Raw genomic sequence first — 14694 nt, 5'->3', positions numbered from 1 at the left:
CCAAGCACTCAGTGTTCCTATTCCTTCTGCTGGTGACTGCGGTAGGAGTAAGCATATGACCTAGCTCTGGCCAGTGAAATTTGAGGGGGGGATTCTGCCAAAGGGATTCTGGGAGAGACTTTCTTCCCTGGTAAGTCAGAGAGTAACACACAAGAAGGCCCATTTTTACGTGCCACTTCCTTTCCTTACTCTGATTACTATTACGTAAGGCATGATGCTGGAAAGTAACGTAGCCATCTTGAGATAGAGAACTACACAAATGCTAACCTGCTATCAAGCCAATTAACCATTCTGGAATCTTTCACCCCAGATTTATTATTACTTAGTTATTAAATGCCCGTATCATTTAGCCATTGCTAGTTAGGTATTCTGTTACTTTCATCCAAAGTTATTCTCGATACACTATTCTGTATGTATGCAAATGTCTGTATTAATATCACCTCCTCTTTGGAATCAGTTGTGCTGGATACAGAATCCGTGGACAATGGCTTTCCCTCAGCACCTTTTCTGCAGCTTTTCAGCTTCTGCTGCTGCTGAGAAGTTGGCTATCATCGGATTATCATTTTTTTATAGGTAATCTCTCTTTTGGTAGTATTCAGGATTTCCTCTTTATCCTTAACATTCTACAATTTTACTATAATATAACTAGTTGATTTATTTGGTGCTTCATTAGCTTCTTTGATCTGAAGGCACACATTTTTCTGCAAGTCTGGAAATTCTCAGCATTATCTATTTCCTCTGTGTCTTTTCTACTATCTCCTAGAATTCCTGCTGGACCCATACTGCACCTCCTCAATCCACGTTATCCTCTTGATTTCAAACACCATGTTTCTCTGTCCTGGACTTTGTGATCAGTCTCATCTCAATGTTTCCATTCAGAGATTTTTCAACTTGTCTAGTTTACTGGTTATCCAAATTATTGGGCCTCCAGAACTCATTATAGTTTTCATTGTCAAGATTCCCAACTTTACTTTTCATGGAGCTGACTGCGCATGTTCATATGCAGGTGTTCTTTCTTCAAGGATGTTATTCTGAGTCTTCTCTTTTTGAAAACCGAAAACAAACATGTTAAATCCCTTTCGAGATTGCTCCGTTGTTTCTATTTCCTTGGATGTGAATTCTCCCATTTGTTAGTTCTGCTCATCATCTCATGGCAGCAGATTTCCCTGCATGAGTTTCCTTTTATCTCGAATGATTTTCCTCCACACACAGCTAACCGCCATGAGCAGTTCATGATGCCATGATAGTCTCATGGTTCTCTCAGCCCCGTCATCTAGGCTGTACAACGTAAACTTGGCCCTCCGCTAGAAGTTGGCAGTTGTTGCCTCTCTAGATCCCATACCTGAATACAGGCACAGGCCCGTTCCTATTGTCCAATCAGTACTTCCACTTTCTCCCCAGGCCATAGACAAAGGATACTTCCTAGTGGGGTCTGGGCAAATTTATTTCAGCTTCAGCTCATAGAAGGGGAGCCTCATGCGTCCCACAACCTCATGCAGGAAGCCCCCCTGCAATGTCCTGACAAGGACAGGGCCAGCTGTACTCTCCTCTCACTGTCACACACCTTCTCCGTCCCTGGTCCATAGCTGGCCATGTGTCCTTTTATTAAAATTTTTAATTTTCATTCATTAGTTTTATCTGTTTGAAATGGAAAGCGAGACCTCTGCATGTACTCACTCAGCAATCTTGACCAGAATACTCTCTATGCCTCCCTATGCTGCCTTGAGAGCCAGGAATACTCCGAAAGCTCATATAAACAACTAAGGTTCACGACCCCATGTACTGCATTTCCGTAATCAGAAGAGAACTCAGAAGGCTTCAGCAACTGCTCTCCTTTATGCCGGTCCCGTAAGACCGCATTCCCTCCCACAAAACTACGGTGAATTTTAACTGGCAGAGAACAAAAATGGTGGGGAAGGGGGGGTTCACACAAGCCATACAAGGCAAGGACCAATTTGGAAAAAACAGAAATAATACAGCATCTGAAGCCAAATTAACTAGATACAGGTCTTAACAATGCCACTCACTAGCTATGAAACCATGGGCAAGATGTTTTTGTTATCACTCCACGATAAAAACCTCAGTGAGTCAAAGTGTAAAACTGTAAGTATATCAGAAGGAAAAAAAGGTGCTGGGCTGGCATTCAAAACACTCTCCAAGCACGGCCTGCTCGTCCCGGCCTGGAGCTCTGGCTCTACTCTGCCACGGCTCCACTGCATTGCTTCCGTGCACAGAAGGACCACGGCCTCCAGAACACAGGCTGTCGGCCAAAGCTCATTTCACAAGACACGGTCCGTGGGTGTTCGCAATCTATTCATTTTCCAGAACAGTTTAAGGATGGCATGGCAGTCTGTGTTTAGACAGTTAAGGGCAGCTAAGGTCTTCCTTCAGGATTCTGTTAGTAAATGAAGCTTGTTCGAGTTCATTCAGCCATGATGACAAAAATCCAAGCATCTGCAGTATCACTTAAAAGAAAGATACGGTGACAACACGAGGAGGAAGACCTGAAGCTTTATGTGAATCTTCTTGCTGGTTCCATCTTTATAGGGAAACTTCCAAGTTCCTCAATGAAGACATGCATAGGTCTAAAAGACAATTAAAAATAATCATAATTAGCTTAGTTTTCCCTTACGCCATACTCCTGATACATTCTCTGTCTGTAGTTTTCTTTTGGCGTTCCCCAAACCCAATCAACCCAAACAGAGCTCCCTTCAAGAACACCTAAAGATACTGGAAGATTTAAGATTTAACTTTACTTTGACATGGTAAAGCCTGAAAAATGCTTCATCTGATAAACATAAAATAATCATAGTTGTCACTTACTGAGGACTTACTTTGTGACAAGCACTGTACTTAGTGCTTTACCCCCATTACCTCAGGTAATACTTGACTTAACCCAAGCGAGATACTAATATCTGCATTATATAGCCAAAGTTTATGAAGCTCCAAAATATTAATTTGCTCAAGCTCACTCATTTATTGCTACTAAAACACAGAAGAGCAAAGGTTTTAAGGCAGATCTAACTTCAGAGTCTATACCCTTACTACTGCAACACATTTCTATTAAAACTGAAAGCAACGAGTTGCTTACATATTCAGTTATGCCTACCATGTTTATCTTATTCAAAGCATAACCTGTCAGCACTGTTAGATTAAAGGCCTTAGACTCATTTCCTTGAGGAAAACAGCAAGGACACCAAGCTGAAAAGGGCAGGCAAGAGATGGAGAGGGACTGTCATTTTCCCATACCTTTAAGGGTGCCAAGTCAACGTGCAGTCTTGAGACTCATCTTGTACTTTCTGTTCACAGCACAGCTGGTGTCCCCTTTTACTTCCCTTCTCTGCTTGACGTCTTGTTTGATTCCAAAGAATATTTCTCCAACTTACAAAAAGATGACTAATGTTTTTGACAAGGAGGCAATCCATGAAAACCTATGCCATGTAATCCACAATCAGGTTTAACATTATTGCTGACCTATATTAGACATAATCAACACTAAACTCCAAAATAAGACATAGAAGCCTTGACTTCAAGAAGCACACAGTACTTAAATAGACATTTTAAAAGTTAATGTTTCAGGTCTTCTATTAAACTAGAAGCACTCTCAAGAGACTGAACACATACATACATACACATACATGCATACACACACACACACACGCACACACACGTACTTGCTTATTTATGCAGAAACTGTCCCTGGAAGATACACTGAAAACCATTATACTGATTGCTACTGGGTGGCTGAGAGACAGAAGTAGAATGTGTATTTTACTCATTATATATACCCCTTAGCTTTTGATTTCTGAATCCTATTGATTACCTACTCAAAAATTAACAACAAAAACTTAAGAAAAGATGTCCCTCACATTTCAATGTCTAGTCATTATAGAAAAATAAATAGATAAGGGTACAATGAACAAAATACATAAAGGTACAAAAAATTATGCTATACCCTTTACTGCATCATGAAAGTCAATGGCGGCCACTGTCCACTACTAAATACCATTTCAGCAGTATTTTATAAACTCATTCACAAATCTGGACTTTAAGAAGACAAACTAGTTCCCAATCTGGGATTTTCAATCTCTTGGAAGTTATAAAGGTAGTGACAGTCTTGATTTATTCACTGTATTTCACAAACTACATAAACCAAAATGCTGAACTTCATTTTTTATTGAAACAATTTATTGCATATTGATCAGAAACTATGAACACCAGATAAGAAGGTATGATTAACAAATATTTTTGAAGTATAACCTAGCAGTGTTGTTACACAGATAAAATCATGTAACCCATGGATTCTATAAGAGAGAAAGTAATAGATATTGTTGGTGTGAAAGACCAGAACTCACTGAATCTGTCTACAATGGGGACTGGGAGAAAGAGAAAAGAGGCACTTCAACCTGTAAGCTGACCGTCCTCGCACCCAGAGCAGTGCCACACATAACATTCCTCTTCCTCCTCCGTAGGGGTACGAATTATTGACATAAGAAAGTGCGGGTCCTTCCAGTGTTGGGGGAAGAAAAACACTGGGACCTACTGGTCTACCTGTATGTCCTGTACACTTACCCTTCTCCAAGTTTCTCTAAGACATCAAACACTTCTTCCGGCTGTTTAGTTAAACTATCTTCATCCAACTTTTTCAGCTGCCTGTGAGTGAAGAAATAAAAACATAAGATACATTTTATTTGCCGGTAGCTAGACCACAAAATACATTATTTATATTATAATTAGCTTCTTAGGGATCTCTCTACAAAGTCTTTACTAGTAAATATCAAAGGCAAGCTAAGAGACTTTTTTTTAAGTTTTTTATTTCTTTAAGTAATCTCTATACCCAGCGTGGGGCTCGAACTCACAACCCTGAGATCAAGAGTCCCACGCCCTTCTGAGTGAGCCAGCCAGCCATCCCAAGCTAACAGACTTTTAAGGGACGCTGAAGGGTGGTTCTACGGAAGTACTGCACATGTTCTGGCTCCTTCCGATGAGCATAATCAGGACTAGAGGGTAGACAGCACCAAGAGTCAGATTTCAGTTCAACAGGTATAAGAAATTTTCTTACAATAGAAGTTGTTCTGAAATGGTTTAGACTGCCTGAAGAAGTCCCTAGTTCCCCATCATTGGAGAATTTAAAGAGAAAATGAATCATCATGTGGCTAAAATGCCATAGAGTGGTTCAAGCTTTAGAGGGAACCTTTAAATCTGGAGATTCCAGGAGTTAAAATGGCCTATCTCTTCAAAAAAGATGTTTAATGTAAGGTTAACTATAAATTGAAACATGGTCTTAGACCGGAGGCCAAGGAAGACAGAGACTCTCGCCCTCCATTAGCAAGATTTGGGGAATTCAGTCAAAACACAGGGATTCCACAGGTATCATAGAAACAGAAAGGGGAAGGTATACACTTAGACATGATCGAAAGTGAAAAATAACTACGCAGCTAGGAATTTCAAGTAGTCTCGGAGAGACTCCTCCACGAGCAGCTAGGTACCTCTGATGAGTCCCAAAACTCAAAGACATATGGGTGCTTATAACTTCCAGATGATTCTTCAGACTATGTTAGACATGGCAAATAACAAACATGGGAGGTTAAAAATTAACAATATTTTTTAAAACCTCTGAGACCTCTGAAAATTATTAATGGGCTTAACGAAGGAGCTTGCCAGGGATTTGTATGTGTGTATGTGTGCATCTTCTACACAATGGCTTCCTGAAACTACAAGCGACAACAAAGAAAAGAGAGCTCAGGAAATGGTGAAATATGGAAGTAGTAACACTGGAGATTCTTTGTAAAGAGAAGGTTTAAACTAGCTGGACAATACCAATTTTTACAAGAAAAGACTTGAATTACACGTGCATACCACACACATACGCACACCTTCCTGAAGAAAATAGCAAAACCAGAAGAAAAGACAAACAAGAAATTCCTGAACACATCAAATGTATCTACCCATAAGCCCTGATCTCTAAAGGGCAATCTTCTATAATTCTGAAAATGTCAGACTGTGTACTAGAGAAATGGAGAAATGCTCCAAGTAATTGCCACAACTTAAAAATTAACAAAATGACCACCGTGACCTTTGAAAACCAAAAGGTCCTAAACATTAAATTCCAATGACATCATAAAAACTAGCTTCAAAACAAAAAGGGCTGAAGTGAAACTCCAAAAGTTCAGAAGCGAAATGTCTGTGAACTCAGAAGTTAGAAAGAACATCACATAAACCGAGGGAGGCGGGGAGGGGGGGGAAGCACTGAATTTATAACTGTATAAACAATGGACAATACCTCATTTCTCAAGTATAATTAAACAGCTTATATAAAGGAAGATCAAATGTGTTCCGCTGAAGTGTTGGCTTTGTGGTCTGCAAAAAACAAAACTCACGATTTCAACTACTCTGAGGCCACAACATAACAAAGGAAGCAGCCACTGCCACGGCAGAAACAGCTGCAAGCCCCTGATAATCCTCTGAGGGACCAACTTATATACCTGCTCAGACAATCTGAAGGGGCGGGGGTTGTTTGTTTTTGATCTGGGCTTAAACAGATTTTCATTTCTCTGGTGCCTGACGACCCATTAGTGGTCAATAAAGATTTCCTCATTGGATCAACCAATGTCATGATGGGAATCCTAAACTTTTATCAGCAATCCTTGTGAGTTATCAAAAGAATAGAATTCCACCCTAAAAAGGGTTACTGGGTTATCAACAAGTCAGATTTCTATGGGAAATCATTTGATAAGTGACTCTTCATGACATTTTATACCATAAATCTTCATGGAAGAAGCACAAAACAGCCCCCACTGATGATTCAGCTCCCAGCTGGGACTTCCCCAAGTCACAAGTAGTTTCATTGCTTGCTCATAAAAGAACAGGGCTGGCCAGCACAGCCTCCGTGGACCACATACCGGCAGATGCTCCCCTCCTAAGTCAGATGGCCACGTGGACAGCCAAGCATCCCAGAAATGCTCTCTGCATCCTCCACCACACTATTATCATCTGACACCAATTCACTTTTTTAAAAGTCATAAACTCCTACATAAGCCAACGACTTTAATCTCTCATCACTCAGTCACACACAAATGTCAAGCTCATGAACGCAGAGAGGATTTCCTGCATTGAGAATGCAATCCCTTGTTAGAAACACATGCCAACTGAGTCTCTGACAAGGCACCTGTATCTTTCCAAAGACAAACAAGGATATTTATGAAGTAGTTACTCACACGTCTGGCTAACTGTCAAGCCTCTTTCTCCCATCTTAGAACTTCTGTAAGGCTCGTTTTATTTCTATATACCTATCCCTCTTTCCATTTAGAATTTGATACGGTTATAACAAATGTTTAAGATAAATTGATGACTTTTTAAATGATAATAAAATCAGTATGTTCCCCCTTCCCAAATTCATATGTTGAAGTCCTAAATGCCAGGACCTCAGAATGTGACTTTATTTGGAGACAGGGCCTTTGAAGAGGTAATAAAGGTAACATGAGGTCATATAGGTGGGCCCTAATTCAATATGACTGGTGTCCTTATAGGAGGTAGGGACACAGCAACAGAGGGACGACCATATGAAGGCACAGGAAGGAGACAGCCATCTATCTGCAGGCCAAGGAGAGAGGCCTCCAAGAAACAGGCCAACTGACGCCCTGATCTCAGACTTTTAGCCTCCATCCAGAACTACTAGAAAATAAATTTCTTTAAGTTTCAATCACCCAGTCTGTGAAATGGACATGGCAGTTCTAACAAATTCAAGCAATAAAGTTCATCTGCTGATGAGGCACTCCACTGGTTATGATGAGCAGGAAAGCACCACTCATTCAAGAATTCAGCCCTGCAATGCTCTTCTCTTGCACATTTAATAAATTTCTTAAAATTCAAAAGGTGCAGGAGTGAGTATGCCAAAATGCACAACTGTTGACACTTTTGCCCAAGCTTATGTAACACAAGGCAAAGGTAGAAACAAAACTCAGACTCCTAATCCTCTTTTCAATTAAACCAAGGCCTCGGAGGAACAATGAATATATTTCAAAAAGAAATATAACCTGTGTACATTTATAAGTGGATCACGATGGCGTTTCAGCAAATACTTGCTAACATACACAGGCCCTGTGGAACTGGGGTCCTTCCACAGAAGCAGCAGACTGAGGCAGTTAAGAGCATGGACTTTGGACCAGACCGCCTGGTTTAAAATCCAGGGCTGCCCCTTACTAATTGTGGAACTTCCCAAAATTTGCTTAAACTCTTTGTGCCTCAGTTTGATCACCTGTGAGACAGAAATATGCAGATAACCACCTCCTAGGTTGTTGTGACGATCAAAGGAGTCGTGAGAAGTTGAATCACACGAAATTACCATTTTTTATAGGTCAATTTCATGTGGTTCATCAGGAGGCATGGAAAGCACTGGGAACGGTGTCTGGCTCCCAGCAGGTGCCGTTTGGGTAAGAATCATTATTATTTCCATCTCAGCACACCACAGTGGGGTGAATTATGAGTCCACCCCAACCAGCTATTTGCCTTCCGCAGTGTTTGCATGCTTCAAACAAACGCTAAGTGTGCAGCCCAGGCTGCCGATCCCTTCCCTTCACCTCTCCTTTGCCCCACACTCCCACACCCTGAACACTTCCTACTTCAGTGCTCACTCTGCTGCAGGAAGTCAGAGGTCTCTGTGAAAATAGAAGCTAACTACACAGTACCTCAGAGGAGAAGGACTCCCTTGATCTCTGCTCTCTATTTTTCTCCAGATGTAGGAGGCTGACATAAGACCCTGGGGTCCACAGAGCAAATCAATGATACAACTAAAACCAGCCCGGGAGTTCAGACTTTCTAGGATTGGTCACCTCCTGGATCTGGACTTAAACAATTCCAGGTAGCAGTAGAACCTAGAGCTGATACAAAACAACAGAGGCCTGAAAAGGGCCCACTCTGGTCAGGTCACGGCCCAGCTCTGGAACGAAGAAGGAAACACACAGGACTCTGTCTCAACTCCTCTGGCCTCAATTTGCCCATCTTGAAAACATCCTCTTATTTCCTTATTTATGTCCCAATGGCGGATTTGAAAAGCTGAGGAGAACATGAGGGAAGCCAGGAAGGCACTGGACATCAAGAATGAAATATGCCATCATCATCCTGGGGTAGGGACGCTATCCAGAAAATTTTCCACGAAGCCTTCCCTTGCTGGACCTTCAACCCCTCTCCGCACGCCGTCCGCCTTAGGCGCAAAGCTTTTTCCCCTCATCAGATCCTGCCCACTGCACCCGTCAGGTGGACCACTTCCATTAGAAAGTCCCCAGTCTTCCTCTGCTTGTTCCTGATCCAGATCTTGGACCTCGCTAGGTTCTCATCATGCTTCAGCATCCCCCCATCCCTCGCTACCTCGATGAATCCTTCCTAGGACAACCTCCCCCCAAAAGCCCCCGCCTTGAGCAGGTGTTCTCCCCAACTTGTCCCCACGACTCTCGGCAGCGGTTCCCTCTCGCCAGGATGTCCCCCCACGGCATGCGTTCTCCCCAACCAGCCCCACGTTTATTCCTCTGGGTGCGCGCTCCCCTCTGCCGGACCCCCTCCCGGCAGAGATCCCCCGAACTCAGCAGGTGCCCATCAGCCGGATCGCCTCGCCCCGCGGGTCCACCCCTCCGGGGGCGCACCCAGTGCCTCCCCTCTGCCAGTTCCCGCCTTTCCCTCTCCCCACCCCCTGCCTCTCGGCCAGCGGCCCCTCACCGGCGCGGCGGGTTCCTGAGCTGCACCGTCTCCATGGCGCTGCCGGCAGCCGCCCAGACCCGCTCACTGCTCCATCCTCCCCCGGGTCCTCCCCGAGCCCGCCCCGCAGACCCTCCCACACTTCCGCTTTCCGCCCCCACCGGAAGCGGCGCACGGCCCGGGGAGCGGGGCGGGGCGGCAAGGACCGGGCCTGAACCACGTGGTGCGGGCCTGAGTCACGTGGTGCGCGGGGCGCGGCCAGAGAGCCCGGAGCTTGCGGCGCGGGGCGGAGCCGGTGGGCCATGCTGCCTCGGTGCGGAGTTACTGGTAACTTCTGTGCTTCTGAGGTCTGCGTGTCTGGCGCGGTGCTAGGCTCTAGGTACATGACAATAATCAAGATCTAAAGGAGTCCTACCTACCTTTTTTGCAATTTACAATGTAGAAGAAAGAGATTGTTACTAGATTGGTAATTAACATAGTGATAAATGATAGAAAACTGTGATGTGAGAACCTAACCACCGCTAGTAGGACCAGGAAAACTCTGCGTTGGCTGTAACGAACGGGCATTTATTGAGTATATATCTAGCATCTGCTCTGGGCCAAGCACAGTACTGGGAACTGCACAGCGAACAAAATGAAAGTTTCTGCCCTCGTGGATATGAACATTCAAGTGAGAAAGGCAATAAGCTCAAAAGCAAAAGAAAACACCGAAAAAAAAGTTGTGACTACAATGTGTCGTACTAATGTGTTTGTTAAGATTTTATTTTTAAGTGATTTCTACACTCCGTATGGGGCTGCAACTCCGAGCCCAGAGATCAAGAGTCACATGCTCCACCTACTGAGCCAGCTAGGTACCCCTAGTCACACTAACATTTTTTTTTAAAAGAGTAGTCAAGGCAGAGGGAACAATAAGGACAAAGACTTGTGTTAGAAGTTGGCGTTTGGGAGCAGAATGAATAAGGAAAAGCAGGAGATGAAGTAGGAGCTGTGGCCAGAATCAGATTGAAAATGGGCCATGTACAGATACAAAAAATTACTAGAAGTTGTTAGGTGTACCATTAGCTATCACGACCACCCAGAGCCCAATGGCTTAATCATTTTCCAGTTTTTGGTTATTACAAATTAAACTTATGATCATTTGTGTACAAGTGTTTGTGTGGACATACATTTCGTTTCCCTTGGGTAAATACATCCAAGAAATAGCTGAGTCATAGAAGATACATGTTTAATGTACTAAGAAACTGTTTTTCAAGGTGATTACACTAGTTTTCATTTCCACCAACCATGTTATGTGAGTTTCAGTTGCTCTTTATTATCAATACTTGGTATGATCAGTCTTTGCAATTTTAGCCAATCAGATAGGCATGTAATGGTGACTCACCATTTTTAATTTGCATTTCTGTAAGCACTAATGATGTTGAGCATCTTTTCAAGGTCTTGTCATCTATTTTCTGAAGGATCTGTTCAAGTCTTTTGTCCTTAAAATTGGTTTGTTTTTCTTGTTATTGTTTTTTAGAGTTTTTTAATATTCTGGATGCATGTCCTTTATCAGACATGTGATTTGCAAACTTTTTCTGAGGCTTGTATTTTCACCTTCTTAACAATCTCGTTTGAAGAACAGTAATTTTAATTTTTATTAAGTCCAATTTATCAGTTTTCTTCATTTATGAGTCATACGTCTGATGTCATACCTAAGAAATCCTGGGGAGGAGACCGACCCTGCAAGCTCACTTCCCAGGTTCCCATGTCAGCTGACTTCTGGCTGCTTTCAGTGGAGGGCAGAACTGAGAGAGAAGCCAGAGTCTTTCTCTCCCTTCTTTGCTGCTGATTAAGAATCCAGTAGTAACCTTCTCTCTAGCTCCTCCTAGAGGAGCCTGACACGGCTCTAGCTTCGGCTCTAGCTTCTGTTCTGCCGCAGCTTCTGAACTCAGTAAATATCACCAGTTCCTTCTCTCCAGGTCCGAAGCAGAGTAGCTCCTCCGCACTAACTGCCTTCCCGTGAGCTCCCTCACTGTTCCCTGTTGGCATCTTGGCTCCTCTGTCACCTATCAAATTAATTCCCTCAATTAAGTTATTTTTTTCTTAATATTTATTTATTTTGAGGGAGTCCCAGGGGAGGGACAGAGAGAAAGAGGGAGAGAGAACTCCAAGCAGCCTCTGCACTGTCAACACAGAGCCCAATGTGGGGCTCCATCTCACAGAAGTCCGAGATCATGACCCAAGCCAGAAGCAAGAGGCAGATGCTTAACTGACCAAGCCACCTGGGTGCCCGTTAAATTCTTACTTCAAATCCCTTCGTAGCCTTACTCAGAGTGTGTTTTCAAGTTAGATCATGATTGATACACCTGAGATGAAAAGCATTCAGAACTGTAAATTGACAAATTACGATGCTGTCTGTACTTCTTTCTCCAAGACTAATTGGTTGGTGATTTGAAATCAGCATATAAAAGTATTGGCTGTGCCTGGCCCTGTTAAGCAAAATGTAAGATTTTCCTGATTATGACACATCTTTACTTGCCAATGTCTCTCAACCAAGGAAGGCAGAGATATTATTTAAAGAAACTATCAATTAACCCTGAAAAGAAGTGTTCAAACAACAATAAAAAACTATGTCCAATATCTGTGTATATTACCTCATTAAGAAGACCATGACTGTACTATCTATTCTTTCCCCATGAAAACTGAATATGTACTAAATATGACTTTGATGAGATGGTTAACTCAAAGAGATGAAATATTAATGTCAAAAACTTACCTCCTGCCAAAAGATTGATAGAACCCAAACATCCACCAGCTGATGAATGTACAAAGTGGACACCCAGAATGTATACAACAGAATACTATCCAGCCATAAAAAGGAATGAATTTCTGATGCACACTACACCATAGATGAACCTTGAAAATATTGTGCTCTATGGAAGAAGCCAATTACAAAAGATTCATATGAATCCATTTACATGAAAAGTCCAAAATAGGCAAATCTATCAGAAAGTAGATTAGTAGTTGCCTTAGACTTGAGGGTGAGGGGGTAGATGAATTGGGCATGATGAGTTAAGGAGGTGGGGTTTCATTATGGGGTAATGACAAAATTCTAAAATTGATTGTGGTGATGACTGCACAACTCTGAGTATAATAATGGCCACTGAACTGCACTCAACTTTAAATGGGGTGAGTTATATGCTAGTGAATTATTTCTCAGTAAAGTTGTTTTCAGAAAGTCACCTCTGGGGGCCCTCGGTGGCTCAGCCGGTTGACTGTGAGACTCTTGATCTCAGCTCAGGTCTTGATCTTAGGGTCATGAGTTCAAGCCCTGTGTCAGGTTCCACATGGGGCATGAAGCCTACTTTAAAAAAAAAGACGGGGGACGCCTGGGTGGCTCAGTCGGTTAAAGCATCCAACTCTTAGTTTAGGCTCAGGTCATGATCTCATGGTTTGTAAGCTCAAGCCTCACATCGGGCTCTACGCTGACAGTGTGGAGTATGCTTGGGATTCTCTCTCTCCATCTCTGTCTCTGCCCCTCCTCCACTCTATCTCTCTCTCTCAAAAATAAAACTTAAAAAAATTTAAAAAGAAAAAAAGATCACTTTGTCCTAGAAGACTTCCCCTCTGACGCCCCTCCCCTACTCCTCCCTCCCCGAAATTCCTTCAATGCTGCTTTTATCAGCCCTGCATTTATAGGCAGCATTATGGGAAGGGGTTGCCAGTTATCAATTACTGTGTAAGAAACCACTCCCAGGGGTGCCTGAGGGGCTCAGTCGGTTGAGTATCCTACTCTTTATCTCGACTCAGGTCTTGATCTCACATTCCTCAGATGGAGCCCCACATTGGGCTGTGCACTGATGGTACGAGCCTGCTTGGGATTCTGTCTCTCTCCCTCTCTCTCTCTCTCTGCCCGTCCCCTACTTGTGCTCCTGCTCTCTCTCTCAAAATAAATAAATTTTGAAAAGAAGAAGAAACCACTCCTAAACCTAGTGGCATAAAACAGTCCTGGTTCTCTCTCATAAATCTGCGCTTGGAGCATCGTTGAGCAGGGAAGGCTCATCTCTTTCCCTTGGTGTCAGTCCAGATCAGGTACCGTTTGGATGGAATCCTCTCCAAAATGCCTCACTCACATGGCTGACAAGTCGGTGCTGGCGGTCGAAGGGCCTTCTCTGTTTTTGTTTTGTGTTTTTGTATGTCCTCACAGATGAAAGGCTGGGCTCTGAACGATATTTGTGAGGGAGTGCCAAGAGGGAGCCGTAGTGCCTTTTAACGGCAGAGCTTTGGAAGGTAGATAATATCATTGCCACTGTTGAGGCGGCCCCAAAGTCCAGTGCAGTTTCAAAGAGAGCTGACCTAGACTCCATCTTGATGGGAAGTGGCAAAGTTCTGGAAGTGAGTGGAGGGCTGGAAAGTACTGTTTTCCTCATCTTTGGGAAATATGACTTGCCACAGGCATACTTGTCTGGTGTACCATTTAGAATGTACCCATCTCCAAGCAACTGAAAGAAAACATGTAAACAGTGGCTTAAGGGACCTCCGCATTTGTTGTTTATTAAGTAGTCCAGATGTCAGTGGTCCCAGGGGTGATTCAGTGGCGACAGTGTCAACTCCACCCTTCCCCTCTCACCCTACTCAGTACGTTGGCTTTTCGTACCTGTGCCGATTGCCTACCAACTGCAAAAAATGAGTACATGTCCAGGCGTATATCCTAGACCCAGCAACACCCAAAGCAGAAAGAGAGCAAAAGAAGAAGAAGAAGAAGAAGAAGAAGAAGAAGAAGAAGAAGAAGGAGAAGAAGAAGGAGAAAAGGTTATTTTGAAGTCCTGTACCTCTTAGGTGAGAGGGAAAACTTTCTCATGAACACCCAGCAGACATCCCGTAATATCACTGGCCACATCAGGGTCATGTCCACCCCTGACCAATCACTGGCAAAAGGGAGTGAGATTATTGGGATTGGCTTAAAGAAATCCTGATTCACTGCCTGGGCCGGGCCGGGAGAATCTCAGGCAAAACTCCGGCTTC

At 43.3% G+C, this 14694-nt stretch overlaps 2 protein-coding genes across 5 annotated transcripts in view; one reads left to right on the top strand and one right to left on the bottom strand.

Moving 5' to 3' along the window:
• Nucleotides 1-9816, bottom strand: part of STK4 (serine/threonine kinase 4) — an 88847-nt gene extending 79031 nt beyond the window's left edge. For 3 of the 4 annotated variants that reach the window (XM_029918460.1, XM_029918459.1, XM_029918458.1), the window contains exons 1-2: nucleotides 9712-9816; nucleotides 4573-4653 (exon numbers count right to left, since the gene is read on the bottom strand). In XM_029918460.1, the coding sequence (XP_029774320.1) occupies nucleotides 4573-4653; nucleotides 9712-9746 (116 nt within the window). In that variant the 5' untranslated portion in view covers nucleotides 9747-9816. Of the gene's footprint in view, nucleotides 1-440; nucleotides 2586-3249; nucleotides 3432-4572; nucleotides 4655-9711 lie in introns of those variants that run through there. The other variant, XM_029918461.1, reaches the window with a different exon arrangement.
• Nucleotides 9817-10974: 1158 nt separating this feature from the next.
• Nucleotides 10975-14694, top strand: part of TOMM34 (translocase of outer mitochondrial membrane 34) — an 18233-nt gene continuing 14513 nt past the window's right edge. The window contains exon 1 of the mRNA XM_029917955.1: nucleotides 10975-10981. Coding sequence (XP_029773815.1) covers nucleotides 10975-10981 — 7 coding nt within the window. The remainder of the gene's footprint in view (nucleotides 10982-14694) is intronic.

The sequence above is a fragment of the Suricata suricatta genome, chromosome 12 (genome assembly GCF_006229205.1).
Source record: "Suricata suricatta isolate VVHF042 chromosome 12, meerkat_22Aug2017_6uvM2_HiC, whole genome shotgun sequence".
Lineage (NCBI taxonomy): Eukaryota > Metazoa > Chordata > Mammalia > Carnivora > Herpestidae > Suricata > Suricata suricatta.
The sequence above is the reverse complement of the archived record's forward strand: the minus strand, read 5'-3'. Positions and strand labels throughout refer to the sequence as shown.